General features: G+C 40.4%; 1 protein-coding gene across 1 annotated transcript in view; it reads right to left on the bottom strand.

Annotated features, from left to right (window-relative positions):
* The window catches only part of LRRC1 (leucine rich repeat containing 1), a 121,565-nt gene that overhangs the window by 33,408 nt on the left and 66,544 nt on the right, over positions 1 to 21,613 (bottom strand). The window contains exons 5-8 of the mRNA XM_073336268.2: positions 6,651 to 6,707; positions 4,865 to 4,928; positions 3,625 to 3,699; positions 1,634 to 1,778 (exon numbers count right to left, since the gene is read on the bottom strand). Coding sequence (XP_073192369.1) covers positions 1,634 to 1,778; positions 3,625 to 3,699; positions 4,865 to 4,928; positions 6,651 to 6,707 — 341 coding nt within the window. The remainder of the gene's footprint in view (positions 1 to 1,633; positions 1,779 to 3,624; positions 3,700 to 4,864; positions 4,929 to 6,650; positions 6,708 to 21,613) is intronic.

The following is a 21,613-nucleotide window of genomic DNA, read 5'->3' as shown; positions in this document are numbered from 1 at the left end:
GCGAAAGGACCACATCTTCCTCCAGGTCAGTGGTATCTAACCTTTTCAGCTGAAGAGCCAAACATTACTTTTAAAAAGGTCAGTGAGCCACAACTGACACTACAGGCAGACTCTGTCCTGTTCTGGTCCCTTTGTGCTATGTACGATGGAGACCTCTGCCAGCTGAGGAAAGTTTGAGCATTTCCCAGGCTGCTCTAACTTGTTCTGGAGACAGAGAACCTGTGAGTCATCACTGGGTGCCAAGTTAAGTTTTCTTCCTTCTACCCTCTCCTGAGCTGCCCTGAATGGCTGTGCTAGGCTCGGCAGCATCAGTCAAGCTCCATTCCTGTTCTTCGTAGGGTTCTAACAACCCAACAGGGAAGCAGATAATGGAACTGCCAGAGTTACTCTCCTCCCTCCCCTCAGATGCAAAAGGCAGCCAGGGGTGGAGCTGCTGTGGTTTAAAAACCACACAAAATGTTTTTTTAAAGACCTATGCTCCATGAATTTTACTAAATTTACTAAATGTACTACATGTGATGTGCTACAAAATAGAATTTACAGATTATAAAACCTCCAATGAATCAACTTGTACACCAGAGTGTGATAGAGCAAGTTCCTGCAGTATCTTTGGGAGATCTTACTGTATTAAGTTTATGTATCATTGTAGGCCAAGGATTCCATGAATTCCATGGGCGAGGGTGACCAAAGCTCCTGCAAGAACTAACAATGGGGGGTGATTAGGCAAATTCACTCAGGCTGCAACACTTCCAGAGAGGTGTCACCACCTGGAGAGGCTCCCATGTACTAGTTCAAATAGGATTCTCCAGAGAGCAGCAAAGAAAGGACTTCTGGATAAACTGAGTTTAAAATAACTGAGTGTCTTATTTCTGATCCATTCCAACCAACAGACAGACCTAATCCTTCCCTGGATGGGTTGGAAGGATTTGGGCCTACTGAGGTCCCATATTACTGATGGGTGACCTCTGGAAAGTTGTTAGCATGCGTATAAGGAACTTTTATTGATTTTTAGAGGTTTTCTCTGTAATGTTTTCATGTTAAGAATAAATGTGCATGCTTAGAAAGGGCCGTGTGGTAACTTGACTGCTCGCAACTATAGCTGTTTATAGCACTTGAAGAGAAAGATGGCGGCCTGTTTAGGTAGTCTGGCTTTCTGGGGTTATCACAATGTACGCAGAGAACTGTGCAGCCTCAAAACACTCAGTCAAGAGTAAGAAAGATCCGTGTCTCTAACCAAGAGAAATGACAACTGAGGAGCCGGGAGCCTTGAGTGGGTGCCATTGGTGGACCCCATGCAGAGGGAGCATGGGGCAGTTGCCCTGAACTGTGACACTCAACCCTCTGGTGCTGATGGTAATGTATCACATACGATGTACTGTCTCATACTCTGCTCAGCAAGTTGTTAATAAATTTAGGCAGCCTAAATGGTGAGGCATAAATTCCATAGTAGAAATAAAAATATTCAAAGTGCAAAATTAGCAGGACTGTGTGTATAATTAGACTTTGTTTACAAAAATTGGGATAGGCTCATCTCTTACATAGGCAGAAATTGCAAAAGATATTCAGGACACATACGCTTGCTATTTAGACCAGATCCAATAGTTGTCTATTATGTTTACTTTATACTACTTACCAATACCATCAGGTAGCACCTCAAGTAAATTCTGAGAAACGAGCAAATCTGTTAAGGAAGTCAGACCATTGATCTCTTCAGGAAGTCTTTCCAATTTATTTTCAGAGACATCCAAACATAGCAGGTTTTTCAGATTTCCTATTTCCTACAACACATTTCACAAAACAAAAAAATCCAAAATCATGTCCAAACTTGCAATACCAAGTCACTGACAGTTTCCTACCACATTTAAATTCCATGAAGAACTCAGAAGGAGGACCTCTTTTCTAAATGCTGGAAGATGACCACTTTCATTTTGTGTGATATTACAAATGACAACAGCAGCTTCTTATGATAAAAATATTGATTAGCACAGGCTAGGTAATTTAGACAAAACGTTTCCATCTCAAACATTGTGTACATAATAGGAACCACAAGCAAGCAATATAAGTGAAACATAAGCCAAAACAGTCTTTTTCTTGAGGAAATACTCAATGTAGTTGTTTCTCAGAGTTACAGAACTGAAATCCCAAGTACAAAGTCTGTCTCTCCCAAGTAACTCAAGGCAAATTATGATCAGCCCCTCTTGGCTGATATTTCAACATACCATAACTATCAGTATCTAGGGATTTCATATCTTTTTCCTCCCTTTGCAACAAATGGAGAAATACAAATCAGAAGTGCTGCACTAGCAAGCTTATAAAGCTATGAAATTATACTGAGGTCCTCAGCTATTGTTACCAATTACTTAGTTTTGACAATGATATAGTTTATCTAAAGATCTGATTGGGAAAAATTGACACCTCTTATTTTTATATTTTTCAGTACACCCTCACTCTGAGTATACACCTACACACATTCTGTCACAGCTGACTTTAATCATCAAAACATTCAGCACTGCTGTACCAACACAGCTGAAAATAAAGATAAAAAATAGAACAGCAACCTTAATATTTCATATATAGACTTTTACAGAGTAGCAACAAGATCACTGAAAATCTGAAGACTGATCACGTTAGATAGCAAAGATTTTTCTCTCTATTTTCTAATATTTGAACAACTAATTACATAAAGTAAGTTGCTCATAAAAGGCTTTTTCTTAGGATTTTTCCATTGGACATGAACAAAACCCACTAATTATTGCTAAAAATGGCTGCTAAACTTCAGATGTCCACAGAAAGCCTGATATAGCAGAGTCTAATTGGATCCTCTTACAAGTTCTTACTGTAGCTAGTCTAAATGACTGAAAAAGGCATACACTAAGTTCAGTTGCAATCACTATTATTTTTGCATTGATTTTCAGCATGCAAGATTTCCACACCACCCACAGTGGACTCAGCATATAGAATACCAGTGAAATGGCCTGATTTTTTGGCTTGAATCTTAAAAAAAAAAAAAAAAAAAAGCTGTTCTTAATGCACTAAGGACAGGGAAGCTTACTAGATTACAGAAATACCTTAGCTGTTAAGGCCCCTCATCCTGCAACTGAAGTCAATGGGTTATTTGCTTGCATGTATCCAGTTGCAGGACTGGGGTCTCAAAATTCTATTTATGGAGGAAATTTTATTATCCTATATCCTCTGTACACTGTATTTTAAACAGCAGAAGAAAGCTACAGAAGAGGACAGTTCACACACAACTTTGATTAGTTGCATTTTGACAAGTGTGAAGAGTGAGGATCAGTTGAACTGAATACTGGTCCCCTGATCCCTGGGCCATGAACACTACAGACAGAATAATCCATTTCTGGAAAGGGGAAATGTCCTGTCATTCATCACATAAATACTCTGAAGCCTATCAGCCATGTTTGGTGCATATGACAAAGGCATCATGCCCAACCTTCTAAAGCTGAGGGGCAGAAATCCTAAAGATACTTGCTGAACTTTTCAAAAAAGCTTATAAACTTCAAAGTTTAAAAACATATCCCCCAAAAAAGGAAGTTTGATATTTGTAGTTTAGCCGCAAAGAATTTTTTCTTCACACATACTTTTTTCACGAGAACACTACTTTACCTGAGGTATTTCAGCTAACTGGTTTCCATCCAGCCAGAGGTCTTTAAGACTGAAAAGTGCACCAATTGTTTCTGGCTGCAAAATGTAAACAAAAACAAAAGAGCAAAAGGTAGTTAGAGTAATACAGAAACAAGCAGTGCATGCAACAGAAGAAAAACTGGTTGCCCAGGAGACCAAACACACTGATTTTAGTACTATTACTATGTTGTAATGCTAGTTCTGATTTAGAAAATGTGACTACGTATGACCATAAGTTATCTGTATTCATTATATATTCTGGTAAGTATCCAACAGGTGATTTATGTTTTTGACTAAGACTATGTTAGTCTAACAAAGGGGACTCCACATTCTCAGACAGTTTTTAAACACCCTTACATGCAGAGGAGAGACAGGTATTAGGCTAGCAACTACAACCCATTAGACAGAATCAGAAAAAAAATGTATATTCAAGTGACCATACAGGGTCCTCTTTCTTGTTTTGCTTACCTAAAGAATTAAACTCCAAGTTATAGCTCCCAAAACAACTCTAACCCATCCCCTTCCCACCCGCCCCCATATACACACACAAAATACTATATATTATTGTCATATCTGAATGCCATAAGAATATACGGGAGAACACAGTATACCACAAGTGCGTAATTAGAGTTGTTGGTGGAACCATAATTGTAACATTAATATAATTTTAGTGTTTAGCGTAATCACTAAAATATGCTTTAAAAAGAGCAAAGTGTAAGCATTTGTGTTTCTGCACAAGAGCCTTATTTCATATTTTAGCACCCAAATGAGACGTCCGTTCAATCTTGAAATAAAAAAAAAGGTAAGTACTGGGGCACAACTGAGGAACAGAGAAAACAATCTGTGCCCCTTGCTTTGTTTCTGCAGAGAGATCTGTGGGGATCCTTCCTTTTTTGCAGAAAAATAATTCTACCACAAATTAATAACATATGGTGAAGTGCCAGACTACAGATCACATCATTTTAATAGCTATAGCAATAGTTAGGATAGGGTCATAAAAGTATCAAGGTACATCAGCTGAACTTATTGTTTTGTATTGTACGATGATCGCAAGAAATAGGTAACATGATGGCAGCATGTCACTGCCAATTTTTCATTTATACGTATAGAAATGTTCCAGAAGTGTCACTGCTTCCAGTGTGCGACATTTCTGTTCTGGATATTTTAGTTCCACATGAAACAGCAACATTTTCAATGACATATTCCACTGATAATATCTTACCAAGTTATAAAGTTCATTGTTTCCTAAATCCAGTTCTTCTAGTCTCTGCAGGTGGGTGAGTGATCTGTAAGCAGAGAAAGAACCCCATTAGGCTAGAACCCCTAGATCCCATCAGAACCCCTAGATACTTGAATGAGCTCTTTCCACTGTATAGCCAAACGTCCTTCTAGAAAAGGATTTTATTGGGCATAGATTATGTACATTAACATGATACTGAAGAGTACTGGGTTTGTCAGTATAATGTTGTGCCTCTCAAGCATAAAATACATTATAACTGATAAGATCATAGCCCACTATGCTAATCACCAGTCTTAGCCATGGTCAATACCACAATTTAGAATAAGTTGAAAACCTCCACAAAATGGAGCCAAACAATTTATGCCTGGATGAAAACTTCTTACATTACCCTGCATTGTTCATGTTAAATGGTTTATAAAGATGTAGGTCAAGATTTAACAAGTCCCTCATGTGCCTACTCACCAAGAGCAAATAAAGATTTTTTTCCCTGATGAATGTCTTAACTCATTAGCTTGTACAGAATTTCACTTGAATTAAAAAAAAACATTTGAGCATTTATGGCTTTAAAAGAAGCCTTCTGAATGTGAACAAACAGAACTTTCCTGACACTTCAGAACAGACCCCTCCTCTGGAGCTTCTGCTTACCTTTCCCCATGCTGCCTCAGCATGAAGACAAGACTGGCCAGTTTCACTACTGCTAGTCAGAACTCTGAGCAGCAGTAAGACTATCCATTTATAAACAGTTTTACTCTGATGCTGCATGGAAAAACTATCTATTCATACTAACTATTCTATAGTTCATTGTGGCATTTGAAGCGCCATGAGGCTCATGAGAGTTACGAACAGCAGCAACTGGGGAACTACTGGATATATCCGCAAGAGAGGAAGTTTCAAAAGAGGATGATACAGGAGGAGAGTATCCCCTGATAGTAGCAGCCAGGAAGCTAAGAGAAGAGACTCTTTACTCCCTTAGTCCATCAGCAGTGAGGAGACTCTGGGGTACTGGGAAGAAAGAAGGGAAAAATCTTCTTCTTCCAGTAGCCAAAAGGGAGAAAGGAGTTCAAAAACAGTCAGATGTCCAAGCAGGGGCCGTCAAAAAAAAGACTTGACTCCCTGTACCTGGTGCAGACACAGCACCCCAATAAAAATCCTAGGACCTTCTTTCTTTCACTGAAGTAGTGGGGTTGAATTATATATTGCAAGGGGATGCCAGACGCTCTCATCTCCAGGTTTGCAAGGTTTCTGTAAATTACTCAACCTCTCATGTAATTGCTTATTTACAATGTTTTTTTAAAAAATGTAAAGCTCCACACAGGTTTAATACAGCTCACACAGTGAATGTTAAAAGTTTTGAACATGAGATCTACCTTCATTTACGTAATAATTAATATTGGTCATGTAAGGATTAAAGCTTCCACCTCTTTAATAATTTGGCATTCGTTTACAGTATTTAGCTATTCAGTATATTCTGCACATTTCTATTACACAGATATATTACACAGGTAAAACTGATTTGCACACAGCCTTCAGACTCCTGTTCCTAACCAGTTATGAACTAAGTTCCTGAGGCAACTTGCTATTTATGAAGGGAAAGCTACAGCCCGTAACTCTTCATTCATTACGCAGGAGACTGAAAACACCTTGTATTCATCCACAAATTACATGAGGGCCAGAGAAAATATTAACTTCAGACTTTTTTTTTTCCCCCCCGAGGATGGGCATATATTAAAGCACACACGACCACAGACACACATGCAATGGAACTTACTCAGGTAAGTATGTCAGAAGATTCTCTCTTAGTTCCAAGGAAGCCAGGTTAAAAAGGCTAAAAATAGAAATGATAATTTTTGAAGTCATCTTAAGATATTTTCTTTAATAGTTTCAGTAACTAAGGAAAAAGGAAGCTTTATACAGTGTATTCCAGTGATCTCTAATGGAAGTCATCCACCAATAATTTCTTTTTTAAAATCTCCTCACACTTCATTTCACATGATTGCTTGATAGACTAAAGAGAAATTTTAAAAATTAGTTTTTTGTTTGTTTAAAAACAGTTCAAGGAAGGAAGGAATCAACATAGGAAGTAACACCCCACATTTCCACTTCGATAAAAAGGTCGGTGATATTAAGTTACTAAAAAGATAATGTAGGTTTTTTTAGTCATTATATGAAAGTAATTTTACTGATTGGCTTTTAGATGATGACATGTGGGCTGTAAAGTTACAGCAGCAGCCACTAAACTCATCTCTGGCTATACCCAACTTGACAACTATGGCATGCTCATTATCATAAGTGACAGTATGTTTCTAAGCTGTTTGCTTACTCCAGAACCCAGGCTTTTACTAACATCACCATAGTAACATTCAGATTTTTCAGGGTTTTATTTACGACTCAATGGAACACAAGGAGTCAGACATTATCCCAATGCTATAATCTGCCTTAATCCTCTAGCGTCCCAGGAAAAAATAAAAACCAGATATTGTATCTACAAATAAAAAACAGTTCCCTACAACATAATATGCTCTGCCTTGAGTGCTAAAGGTTTAGATTTTCTTTTTGGACAAAGTGAGGTAAAAATATAAAGTATTTATAGCTACTACTGCAAAGAGAAATGCAATCACACTCCTATTCTTCAGCCAAATCTGAATTCAAACAAAAACTAAATTTAAAACATTTCTAACATTGACCATATCCAACACTGGAGAATTTATTACTAGAATGAGAATACATGAAGTTGAATGAGTACCTTAGTATAAAAACCCACCAAGGACAAACAAAGTTGCAAATAAATATTTTTCTTCTGAATCAATACAAGAAACTGGATTACGATCAAGTATCCACAATGATGAGATGCTGGTACCTTGACTAGGATAAACAGTGTATGAGTTTAGAATCTAATGTAACTTTTTAAACAGAAAGAAAAGGAGTACTAGTGGCACCTTAGAGACTAACCAATTTATTTGAGCATAAGCTTTCGTGAGCTACAGCTCACTTCATCGGATGCATTCAGTGGAAAATACAGTGAGGAGATTTATATACACGGAACATGAAAAAATGGGTGTTATCATACACACTGTAAGGAGAGAGATCACTTAAGATGAGCTATTACCAGCAGAAGAGCGGTGGGGGGAGGCAGGGGAGAAAACCTTTTGTAGGGATAATCAAGGTGGGCCATTTCCAGCAGTTAACAGGAATGTCTGAGAAATGGGGGGGAACGGAGGGGGGAATAAACATGGGGAAATAGTTTTACTTTGTGCAATGACACACCCACTCCCAGTCTCTATTCAAGCCTAAGTTAATTGTATCCAGTTTGCAAATTCATTCCAATTCAGCAGTCTCTCATTGGAGTCTGTTTTTGAAGTCTTTCTGTTATAATATTGCGAACTTTAGGTCTGCAATCGAGTGACCAGAGAGATTGAAGTGTTCTCCGACTGGTTTTTGAATGTTATAATTCTTGACGTCTGATCTGTGTCCATTTATTCTTTTACGTAGAGACTGTCCAATTTGGCCAATGTACATGGCAGAGGGGGCATTGCTGGCACATGATGGCATATATCACATTGGTAGATGTGCAGGTGAACAAGCCTCTGATAGTGTGGCTGATGTGATTAGGCCCTATGATGGTGTCCCCTGAATAGATATGTGGACACAGTTGGAAACGGGCTTTGTTGCAAGGATAGGTTCCTGGGTTAGTAGTTCTGTTGTGTAGTGTGTGGTTGCTGGTGAGTATTTGCTTCAGGTTGGGGGGCTGTCTATAAGCAAGGACTGGCCTGTCTCCCAAGATTTGTGAGAGTGGTGGGTCATCCTTCAGATAGGTTGTAGATCCTTGATGATGCATTGGAGAGGTTTTAGTTGGGGGCTAAAGGTGATGGCTAGTATCGTTTTGTTATTTTCTTTGTTGGGCCTGTCCTGTAGTAGGTGACTTCTGGGTACTCTTCTGGCCCTGTCAATTTGTTTCTTCACTTCAGCAGGTCGGTACTGTAGTTGTAAGAACGCTTGATAGAGCTCTTGTAGGTGTTTGTCTCTGTCTGAGGGGTTGGAGCAAATGTGGTTGTATCGTAGAGCTTGGCTGTAGACGATGGATCGTGTGGTGTGGTCTGGGTGAAAGCTGGAGGCATGTAGGTAGGAATAGCAGTCAGTAGCTTTCCGGTATAGGGTGGTGTTTATGTGACCATCGTTTATTAGCACTGTAGTGTCCAGGAAGTGGATCTCTTGTGTGGACTGGACCAGGCTGAGGTTGATGGTGGGGTGGAAATTGTTGAAATCATGGTGGAATTCCTCAAGGGCTTCTTTACCATGGGTCCAGATGATGAAGATGTCATCAATATAGTGGAAGTAGAGTAGGGGCGTTAGGGGACGAGAGCTGAGGAAGTGTTGTTCTAAGTCAGCCATAAAAATGTTGGCATACTGTGGGGCCATGCAAGTACCCATAGCAGTGCCGCTGATTTGAAGGTATACATTGTCCCCAAATGTAAAATAGTTATGGGTGAGGACAAAGTCACAAAGTTCAACCACCAGGTTTGCCGTCACATTATCGGGGATACTGTTCCTGTTTGCTTGTAGTCCATCTTTGTGTGGAATGTTGGTGTAGAGGGCTTCTACATCCATAGTGGCCAGGATGGTGTTATCAGGAAGATCACTGATGGATTGTAGTTTCCTCAGGAAATCAGTGGTGTCTCAAAGATAGCTGGGAGTGCTGGTAGCGTAGGGCCTGAGGAGGGAGTCTACATAGCCAGACAATCCTGCTGTCAGGGTGCCAATGCCTGAGATGATGGGGCGTCCAGAATTTCCAGGTTTATGGATCTTGGGTAGCAGATAGAATACCCCAGGTCGGGGTTCCAGGGGTGTGTCTGTGCAGATTTGTTCTTGTGCATCACTTGCCCCATAACCTCAGCCGTGCAGAACACAATGCCATCCACAGCCTCAGAAACACCTCTGACATCATAATCAAAAAGGCTGACAAAGGAGGTGCTGTCGTCATCATGAATAGGTCGGAGTATGAACAAGAGGCTGCTAGGCAGCTCTCCAACACCACTTTCTACAAGCCATTACCCTCTGATCCCACTGAGGGTTACCAAAAGAAACTACAGCATTTGCTCAAGAAACTCCCTGAAAAAGCACACAGTGAAAGACAGCAAGCCTTCCTCCAACACCTCAGAGATAGCTGCATACCTGTCCCTCTCTTCAGCACCAGGGCCGCAGAAAAGCAGCCCCATGAGGTGCGGAACAAGTCAGCAAAATCATTGGCACCTCATTGCCAAAAGGCTAGGGGGAAAACTTGTCCCATCGCATCTCTGCATGGCAGAGCCAGGCACCTACAAAAGAGTACAGTGGACTAAGACACTCCAACACTAGGGGGCAGTACATCTAACAAGGCTATACCTCTTCCCTGTCTACAGAGAGCCAAAGGGGACATAGGCACTGATGCCAAGTGATCGTATGTGGGAACTGATCAACCCCTTGGGGCCCATTTGTCAAAGGCTATTATAGAAAAAAATTGGAAAGGAGAGCATGTGGACATGTTCACCCTTCTCTTCTGTGCAAACCAGATTGAGGAAACAGGTGGGGAGGGAGGGAAAGAAGACGACAAACTGGACAAGCTCAAGATGGTGAGAACACTAGAGAATTGGACTGCAGCCTTTCATACATATACACACACACACACACACACACACACACAGTGTAATGTGCAAAACAAATTGAGCCAAGCATCCCAATTTTCATAATATTTAGATAGGATATCCAGAACACATGCCACAAATGGGAGAGAGGCATAGTTAAGATCCAATGAAGTTCAGACTTAGGCAGCAGAGGAGCCAAATCTCCCATGGGGTAAGAACCACCATGCCATGCGGGCCAGCATGTTTATACAGACAGTAGATTACGAGTATCAAACCCACAAGCTTCAAAAGCAGATATCAGCTCTAATATCTGTTGTGCATTTAATAAAGCAAAGCATTTTTGTTCCTACTGCAAATACAAACATTCATATAAGAAATGTGGAAGTCAAGACAGTGCCCTCGTTTGCTATAGGGGCAAAGAAAAGGCCTGATATGTCAGAAAGAGGGGCTGTTAGCAGGGGGACAGTATTCCAACAGGATCAGTGGGAGGAAGGGGCAGTTCTGGAAAAAGCCCCAGCCCCAATTATTTAGAGGTGTTACTACCTTCTTATGTTATCCTAACAAGACTGTTATACATGGAATGAATTTTGGCCAGGTTTTACAATCCCATATGAGGCAGCAAGATTGCATGTGTGGGTGGAAAACTTGAAGTCTGTTAAAGGATTTGAGCAAATAGTTCAGGAAAAAAATTCAGGTGGAGTTAGCAGCTAAACAGGTAGCCGGCCCCTTTTTGAGTTTACTAGTGCCTAACCAACAGATACAGTTCTTGGATGTGGCGTGTAAGACACCTGAAGGAGAGTGTAGGATTACCTACCATTTATTCTACTCTCAAGTCTCCTCTGTGTATCACAATGTAGACCCTCAATTGTGTTCAGTTTGGTATTCCTCATTTAAAACACTAGTAAGCAATGGTTAGAGAACGTGTACCTGGGCACAGTCAGCAGGTCCAAGCATGCACTAAGCGAGCAAATGTGCTGTTTACTCAAAGAACAACAGATGCCCTTGAAACTGAGGTATTCCAAAACTGATAAAACAAGAAAAGGGGCCACAACACAGCTAAGAGAATGCTTGGCTGAACTAGTGTGTCTGTAAAAGCTGTCAAAGCCTTTCTAGACACATGAAACCGGGAGTCAGACCCATTATTTGTGCACAGTGATGGTGGCTACCTGACCAGACAAGTTCACTGAGGTAACAAAGGCATTAGAGCTTACTTACGTCTCAACTCAGCAAACTTTGGCACACATTCCTTCAAGTTTGGGGCAGTGACATCTGCAACATGAAACAGTTTGACTCCTGGAGGTCCATGCAATAGGCTGCTGGAAACTGGACATATGTTTACGCTACAGATGGTATACTGGGGCAGGCAAAGACAAGGTGATAAGGGGTGTGACCAAGCTCATAGGTGGAACACCCAGTGGCCTTTGCGGATAAAGGCTAAAAGGGCCAGCTCCCAGAAACAGAGACTCAGGATTTCGCTGTTAGACCTTGGGCCTCTGGGAGAAGGGGAGATCTGAAGCCTGCACAGACCAAGTTCCCTCTTGGGTACCCTAACCCCTTGAGGTGGAAGAGGTCAAAAGGAATCAAAACTAAGCTGAGGCCTAGAAGCAGCTGAGGAGGGTGTGACATTATCTGATTAAAATATGACTATGTAGAATATTGTTGCTACCACTGTCATATAACTGCAACAAATCTTGTACAAAGTTTGTCAAGTAAGGGGTCTATGGAAAGGTTACGATTTGCTGAATATGTTACTACAGTAACTCCTCACTTAACGTTGTAGTTATGTTCCTGAAAAATGCGACTTTAAGCGCAACGATGTTAAGAGGATCCAATTTCCCCATAAGAATGAATGTAAATGGGGGGTGAGGGGGGAGGTTCCAGGGATTTTTTTTTTTTTGGCCAGACAAAAGACTATACCTATCGCTATACATATATATACACACATATACACACACACAGAGTATAAGTTTTAAACAATTTAATACTGTATGCAGCGATGATGATTGTGAAGCTTGGTTGAGGTGGTGGAGTCAGAGGATGGGATATTTCCCAGGGAATGCCTTACTGCTAAATGATGAACTAGCAATTGGCTGAGCCCTCAAGGGTTAACTCGTTAATGTAGCCTCACGCTCTACAAGGCAGCACGAATGGAGGGAGGGGAGACAGCATGGCAGACAGAGACACACACCCTGTGTGTGAGAGAGAGAGAGAGAGATGTGCATTTCCCTTTTACGTTGACCCCACTCTTAAGTACACTGCCTTGTTAAGTTAATCAGCAAGCTGAGACCGCAGCAGCTGCTGCCAGGAAGCTCCCTCCATCCTGAGCCTTGTCGTGTGTGCCCCCTGCCCTATAGGGATGGGGTAAGAGGGGTGTAGGAGCAGGGGTGAGGGAGGACACCCTGACATTAGCCCCACTCTCCTCCTGCCCCCCTGCAAGCAGGAGGCTCTGGAGAGCAGCTCCAAGGCAGAGGGCAGGAGCAGCACATGGCAGTGGGGAGAGGCACAGCTGAACTGCCGGCAATTGATAGCCTGCTGGGCGGCTGCTGCACAGGGAACTTGGGGGAACGGGGAGTTGATGGGGGGGCTGCTGGTCCACCCTGGTTCTAAGCCTCCCCCCAGCTAGCTAGAGCAGGGGGGGCTGCTCTTCCTGCAAGCAGTGGACAAAGCAGGTGGCTGCCAAACGATGTTATCAGGGAACACTGCACAACTTTAAATGAGCATGTTCCCTAACCGATTGGCGACGTAACAACGAAACAACAGTAACCGGGACGACTTTAAATGTGGAGTTCCTGTATTGGTGTGAATGAGTTGTTGGTTGTAGGATAGGAGCTTCGTAACATTACACTTGACTCGGTTAAAAGCCTAGCACAAGAGTCTTGGGTGGATAAGCCTATAGCACTTCAACCCAGTATTAAAATTCAAACTACAACCTGTCACTTAAATCCATCCCTGTGTCTGTCTTCACTCACCTGCACGTACTGATCAGTTACTACTTAGAAGCCTTGTTCTGCAAATGCCACAAGCTTAGCATTTACTGAAGTGTTTGAAGTACTGGGCTCCTAGGCAGTTTTGCTTTTTGGTGTAATCAGATTTACCTTAACAAACCAATTAATATTAGGATTCTAAAGGATTACATTCCAAGCATTTCATAAAAGTTCTCTGACTATACAGCCCACAAATTATACTATTATATCCACTGATGTACTTTCCTGCCATGTTTTTCCTTTAAAAGGTTGAATACTATATGCTTATTTACAGTTGCAACTAGTGCTTAATGTCATCCTATGTAATTATTGAAAGTTGCATATCAGACTCAACTTTAAATGGTCATAAAATGAATTCATGATTCATATGTATTATGTGGTACACTGCAAATGATATATAATTTAAATTAAATTTCATTTTCCCAGCAGATTGTTTCATAAAGCCGTGTTTAAGAAGAGATTTTTTTTTAAATGGGGTATTGATTAGGTGGGGTTTTGGGGGCCTTCAATTGGGTAAATATATATTACAACATGCATAACAACAAACATAAGTGTAAGTAAAATTCATTCTGTGACTATGAATTAGTTATTCTTTTTACTCTTCTTAATGAAGGGTCTTATAGAATTTAACTAGGTTGTAAAGCCTACAGAATTTAACAAAAATATTTTATAGGTTTTTGGAAGCATCCAATAGGATTCAGTAGTAGCAGGGACAGAATTCTTTAAGATAGTCGAAATCCACAAAGATTAATAATGAAGTCAATAGGATTTTCCACATTATGAATATGAAAATTGTAAATAAAAAATAAAGGCTCTTCCACCTTTCCAAACATACATTATAAATTATACACATTATAAAAAAATAATAATGAAGTGAGGCAACTAGAATTACACTGGTCAGTTTTGATGAAGTATTAGTTTTAAAGGAGTTGTTATATCTACTGACCAATATGTTTAAAGATCAATTTAATACTTTGTGGGGAGTTTTTTCTTTTCTTTTTGGAGGCCAAATAAGCTGAGGGTAGGGATTTATCCTTATATGTCCAAGTTAAATGCTATTTTCTTTTCTTAGTGTTCAGTGTATAATTTTTGGGGGAAAGGAGGGAACAAGATAGAAAACGGCTTAGAATCATAAAAGATTAGGGTTGGAAAAAATCTCAGGAGATCATCTAGTCCAACCCCCTGCTCAAAGCAGGGCCAATCCCAACTAAATCATCCCAGGCTTGGTAGATATTAAATCATAGAAATGTAGGAATGGAAAGCACATTGAGGGGTCATCAAGCCTGGCCCCCTCTGCTGTAGCAGGACTAGTACACCTAGACCATCCCTTACAGGTGATTGTCCGACCTGTTCTTAAAAACCTCTAATGATGGGTGTGACACTGCACCCCATATTCTTCATAGTGATATTAGTAGGATATAATTATACCACAGTTATGATGTATTTTATGCAATAAGGCATCGAAGGTGTCATTAGAAAGGGTATGCTTTGTTGAATAGGATTATCCTATTTGTATGCATGTATCATTTTTGTATCCAAAGTTACGAATATTGACTATGTTTCTATTTCACACATAGCTATTCCTGGGCAACGCCCACTAGGCAAAATGCAGTCAGTCTACATGGCTGGCTGGAAAGGGTCCATTCAGGTTAATAAGCCATGAGGAAGAAACAATAGGCCTTAGGAGAGGCCTCCCCACTTGGGAAGCCTTCCTGTGAAGGCTCCAAACAGCCAGTGTGGGATGGGTATTGTGACTCTACAGGGACATGTAACCAGGTGATCTGGTGCTGGATTCCATCTTGGGATGTCAGTATTTTTCCAATGACTGGCACGGGATCCAAGCTTTGAAACAAAGGGTTCCTGCCATATGCAAAAGTTATATCAGGCAGAGGAGTGACATTATCTAGGTTCTTCATTGACTCCCCATCCAAGGAGACTCCTGGAAACACCTGAGGAACAAAGACTGAACTGGAAGAAGTGCTGGACCCAAGCTAAAGAGATTTTTAGCCTGTGAATGGAACACCTAGGGATTCCAAGCTGGCAGCAAGTGCAGCTTGCCCCTTAAGAATCTGCAGCCTTCTTGTATCATCACTTTGGATACGTAGAGCAGATTCTCACCCTATTTAGTATATTAAGCTTAGTTTGCATTTGCTATTCCTTACAATCACTTAAAATCTATCTTTTGTAGTAAATACGTTTGTTTTCGCTTGATCTAATCCAGTGCGTGGAAATCATAACTGAAGAACAGAAAGCTGTTTGCATATTCCTCTCCAAATTGAAGAGTGTGTGTGGGGGGGTGAATTTTAGGCACTTACATTGTACAGTTCCCTGTGCAGCGCAAGACTGTATAATTTTGTGTTTACACTCCAGAGAGGGTGTGTGCCTAAGGAGCTGGGATTTGCCCTTGCAGAAGCCTGCCTATGCAGGGGCTGGTTAAAGAGCCTGTCTGCATGTAACTTTAGCTGGGTGTGTCCCTACCTGTATGTATGCTGGTGAAAGTGCAGACTAGAGAGAGGGCTTTGCAGCTTGTCACAGCAGTACAGTGTAAAAGGGAGCCCAGGCTAGTGGGCTGGGGGGCTCAGTGGTAGCCCAGTTCCAGGTGGTACCCCGGGGAGAACCAGTCACAGTGGGGATTCCACAACTTTCTTTGGAAGCCTATTCCAGTGCTTAACTACCCTTTCTTCCTAATATCTAACCTAAATCTCCCTTGCTGCACATTAAGCTCATTACTTCTTGTACTACCTTCACCGGACATGGAGAACAAGTGATCGCTGTCCTATTTTTAACACCCCTTAACATATATGAAGGCTTATCAAGTCTCTCCCTTCCCCCCCCCCCCCCGTCTTTTTTTCAAGAATAAACAGGGTGGGTTCCAGGGTGGGTTTTTTGTTTTGTTGTTGTTAAGAAAAAACATTCCTCAGAGGTTAAGTTTTCCATCTTTTATCATTTTCGTTACTCTCCTCTAGACTCTCTCCAATTTGCCCACATTTTTGGGACAAAATCCTAAAGTGCAGCGTCCAGAATAAGACACAGTCTCAACCAACACTGTTGAGTAGAGTGGGACAATTATCTCCCTCATTTTACCTACAGTACTCCTGTTAATACATTCCAGAATATTAGCCTTTTTTGCAACAGCATTACATTATTGACCCATATTCAAACTTGTGATCCAACATAATCCTCAGATCCTTTTCAGCAATACTACCCTTTAGCCAGTTATTCCCCATTTTGTAGTTGGGCATTTGATTTGTCCTTCCTAGGTATAGTACTTTGCACTTAACTTTACTGAATTTCATCTTGCTGAATTCAGACCAGTTCTCCAATTTGTCATGGTAGTTTTGAATTCTAATGCTGTCCTTCAAAATGCTGGCAACCCCTCCCAGCCTGGTGTCAGCCACAGATTTTATAAGCACACTCTTTGCTCCATTACCCAAGTCATTAATAAAAATATTGATTAGTACCAGACCCAGGACTGACCCAGGTGGGACCCTACTAGATATATGTTCCTAGTTTGAGAGTGAACCATTGATTATTATTCTGAGTATGCTCTTTTAACGAGTTGTACATCTACCTTTCAGAAATTTCATCTAAATCACAGTTCCCTATTTTGCTTATGAGAAGGTCATATGCGACTGTATCAAAAGCCTTACTAAAATCAAGATACATCCTGTCTACTCTTCTCCCCAATCCACGAGGCCAGTAAGCCTCTCAAAGAAGGAAATTGTGTTGGTTTGCATGTTTTGTTCTAGACAAATCCATGCTGTCTATTCTGTATAAACTTATTATCCTCTAGTTCTTTACTAATTGATTAATAATTTGTTCCAGTAGCTTTCCAGGTAACAAAAGTTAGGCTGATTGGTCTATAGCTCCCCAGATCCTCTTTGTGAGCTCATGGAGGACTGGAGAAGAGTGAACATAGTACTTGTCTTTAAAAAGTGAAACAAAGACAATTGCTAAAGATTTAAGATGGTTTCAGCTAGTTCCTTAAATTCTCTAGGATGAATTACATCAGGCACTGCAAACCTGAATATATTCAACTTATCTAAATATTCTTTTACCTGTTCTTTCTCTCTTTTGGCTTGTGTTCCTTTCCCCTTGTTGTTAATATTAATTGTGTTAAATACATGGTCACCATTAACTTTTTTAGTGAAGACAGACGCAAAATAGATATTAAACATCTGAGCCTTCTTTATTAAGAGTCTTCTTCAGGTCATCAGTTATTGCTAAGTAGAGGACTACACTTTGCCTCTTTTTCTTGCTCCTGATTTATTTAAAGTAACCTCTTCTTATTCCCTTGCATGTCCTTTGCTAGATGCAACTCATTTTGTGCCTTAGTTTTTTCTGATTTTGTCCCTACACACTGTGTTTTATTTTTGTTCTACTCTGTAGCCATTCATCATTTTTCTACTTTTTGTAGGATTCCTTTTTGATTTTCAGGTAATTAAAGAGCTCCTGATGGAGTCATATTGGCCTCTTACTATTCTTATCTTTCCTTCACATTGGGATCGTTTACAGTTGTGCCTTTAGTATTGTCTTTTATAAACTGACAGCTCTCCTGAACTCTTTTTTCCCTTAGGTAAGGTCCTGGGAAGAAAATCTATGATTTTTGAGTTTGTTGAAGTCTGCCTTTTTGAATCCAGAGTCCTTATTCTACTGCTTTCATTCTTTCATTTCCTTATAATCATGAAATCTATTGTTTCATGATCCCTTTCACATTTGCTAACACTTCCTCCCTGTTGGTTAGAATCAAGTCTAAAATTGCTGTCCCCCTGGATACTTCCTCCACTTGCTGAAACAAAAAGTCTGTCCCCAATACTTTCCAAGAATGTATTGGAAAATTTGTGCTCTGCCATATCACTTTCCTAACGGATATCTGGAAATATCCTTTGTTGCAGGTTAATTTCAGAGAACTGTCAAATAGGACAGTGTGCCAATAATGGCATTAGTAAGAGAATGTGAAAGCAGGAAGCACAAATTAAGAGTATGAGCCACAATTATTTTTTTTTGTAATTCATGTCAGGTAACTTGATCTCACTTCGCTATCACACTTGTCACTTTCTGATGCATGGTCTACATACTTTGGAAGCAGGATTTCTTGTCTGACAAAACCATTTATATATTTGCCCCAGTTGTTCATACCTTCTCCCTCCATCCCCGCAAAGACAGTCACTTATTGAGGGAAAAGGAGCTGGGTCCAGGTGTTTGTCTTGAGCTTTAGGGGGAGTCCAAAGAATGTTTCCCCTCTCTTCTCAAGCCAGGAGGAGGAAGTTAGGCATCTCCATCTCACTAACAAGAATTTTTCTCCTCTCCCCCTCCACCATATCCATGACAGGGGAATTTGGCCAGAAATTTTTATCCTATAGAGAAGGCTATAAAGGATGCTAGCCCTTCCCTACTAGCTCAGCATACTGGGGTGTCCCAGAATAGGGAACATACTGGAAGCCTGTTTTGAGTAGTAATTTTTCAGAGATCTATAGGTTGAGAATGAAGAAGATACAAAAAGTTACTAGCATGGAATGGCTCCCCACACAACACAGCGGGAAAGAAGAGTTAGGGGGAAACACAGGTGCCTCAAATGTTCTAAGAAGCCCAACATTCAGAAAGTTTTAGTAACAGGAATTTTAACTGCATGTAGTTTTACTATGTCTCTGGTAGTTTATAAGTATTTCTGCCACTGAATATGCAGTTTGGGGTTCCCTGCACACTTATTCCTCTTCAAGTTTCCTTTAATTGGCCTTTATGGATTTCACCACAGTATACCAGATGCTCCCTTTTGCACTAATATCTCCAAAAAAACATAAGCAAGAGTGGGCACAAGTATTAGAAAGCATCACTATCTACAAGCAGATAGTAGATAATTAGGATTATATTTAACTTTTACATTATCATCGTTACACTTCAGAGTTAGCAATGTTAACTGTTTCATAGTCCTAGGGCCACAAGCTGGAAAGGGGCCACAGGACAGACGAGAAAGCATTTAAATGATTAGTTTTTGGTATTTTCTAAACACAAAACGCATTATATATTTTCAACTGCCTTAAGAACATAAGAACAGCCATACTGGGTCAGACCAAAGGTCCATCTAGCCCAGTATCCTGTCTTCCAACAGTGACCAGTGCCAGATTCCCCGGAGGGAATGAACAGGTAATCATCAAGTGATCCATTCCCTGTCGTTCATTTGCAGCTTCTGGCAAATAGAGGCTAGTGACTCCATCCCTGCCCATTCTGGCTAATAGCCATTGATGGACCTATCCTCCATGAATTTATCTAGTTCTTTTTTGAACCCCATTATGGTCCTGGCCTTCACAACAAAGATATTAATCCATGGTATGCCCACAACTTGAATACTACATACAGACATGGTCTCTTCATCTCAAAAAAGAGATATACTGACATTAGAAAAGGTTCAGAGAAGGGCAACTAAAATGATTAGGGGTTTGGAATGGGTCCCATATGAGGAGAGATTAAAGAGGCTAGGACTTTTCAGCTTGGAAAAGAGGAGACTAAGGGGGGATATGACAGAGGTATATAAAATCATGAGTGGTGCGGAGAAAGTGAATAAGGAAAAGTTAATTACTTGTTCCCATAAAGTAAGAATGAGGGGCCACCAAATGAACTAATGGGAAGCAGGTTTAAAACAAATAAAAGGAAGTTCTTTGTTACTTATCACCTGATTATCTTATCATGATGTTTGCACATTGATTGCTTAATTATTTCCTCCATTATCTTTCCGGGTACAGAAGTTAAGCTGACTGGTCTGTAATTCCCCAGGTTCTCCTTATTTCCCTTTTTATAGATTGGCACTATATTTGCCCTTTTCCAGTCATCTGGAATCTCACCTGCCTTCCATGATTTTTCAAAGATAATTGCTAATGGCTCAGATATTGCCTCAGTCAGTGAAGCTTGGCCACTTAACGCAGATTCTTTAGATGACTAATTTTGGCAAAACATTTTAATCAGAAATACACAAACTGGTCTGAAGGTTCACTCTTGACTATTCAGATTTAGATAAGGATCAGATTCCACCCTTCTCAGCTCGGCCTTGGCTCTCCCAATCTTTAGGTACAACCCTCCAGCAATCTTCCCCTCCCATGAATTTCCACCCACGCCAAAGTTTACTGAACCCTGAAGAAAAGAGCTGCTGGGTCTAAGCTACTGTTGAAATCTAATTTCACACACACACACACACACACACTTTAAGAGAGAGTGTGACCAAATTCAGCAGTAGATGGAGCCCAACAAAGACATAGCTACTGGACTCCACTGTGGAATCTTCAAAAGCATTGTTGGGGAGAAGAATTAGGGTGCTTAAAAATATGTGGATCAATATATGTGATTTTGGATTTCTTAACTGAACATTCTACAGTTTACTCAGGAATATTACTGAAATAGGGGTAAATGCTAAGACAATTCATAAGATGAGTAAGAGTTTCAGCTATTTTCAAAAGCTATTCCATTCAGAATATTTTCCAGGTTGCTTTTCCACTGCCTCCATTAACAAAATAGCTCAACAAAATTCAGTATTTTATTTAAATATGGAACTTTTAATATTAAGTTAACACAAGACAAACATTTGACTTATACACAAGTTGATAGATCTATTAACATCAGAGGTCACTCTATTCATTAGAAGTTTTAAATTGCTGTAATAGTGCTCATGAAATACAGTGTAAACACTTTCAAATTCATGAACATTCAGTTTTACTATTTAATGGAGAGCAGTCTGCATCACACAGAGCCCCACCTAATCAAAAGTGCAAAGATTTCTAAAGCTAAGCTTATCAGAGTTTAGTAAACAGAGTCAGACAGAGAACCCATAGCATTAACTGAGTATATCTAGCAGTACAAGTAAAAAAATTCCACTTTCCATATCACTATGAGTTAAGCCTCGCTATCTCATTTGTTGCTTCTGTAACACTGCACTTTAACAAGTTTGCATTTTAAAGTACACTCATTAAGTGAACTCTTCTTCCTTGTTCCATACAACCCGCAGAACTATTTTTACTCCATGTGAAGCCATCAGATGTCTCAGACTGCAAGTTTATGTCTGTAAAAAAGTGCATCCTTGCCCATCTTACATCAGTCTGACATACACCAACTCTCTCAGCCACACATCTGTTCATGAAGCC

Source organism: Lepidochelys kempii, chromosome 3 (genome assembly GCF_965140285.1).
Source record: "Lepidochelys kempii isolate rLepKem1 chromosome 3, rLepKem1.hap1, whole genome shotgun sequence".
NCBI classification, from domain to species: Eukaryota; Metazoa; Chordata; order Testudines; family Cheloniidae; genus Lepidochelys; species Lepidochelys kempii.
Note: the sequence above shows the minus strand (reverse complement) of the source record. Positions and strands in the feature narration are given on the sequence as shown.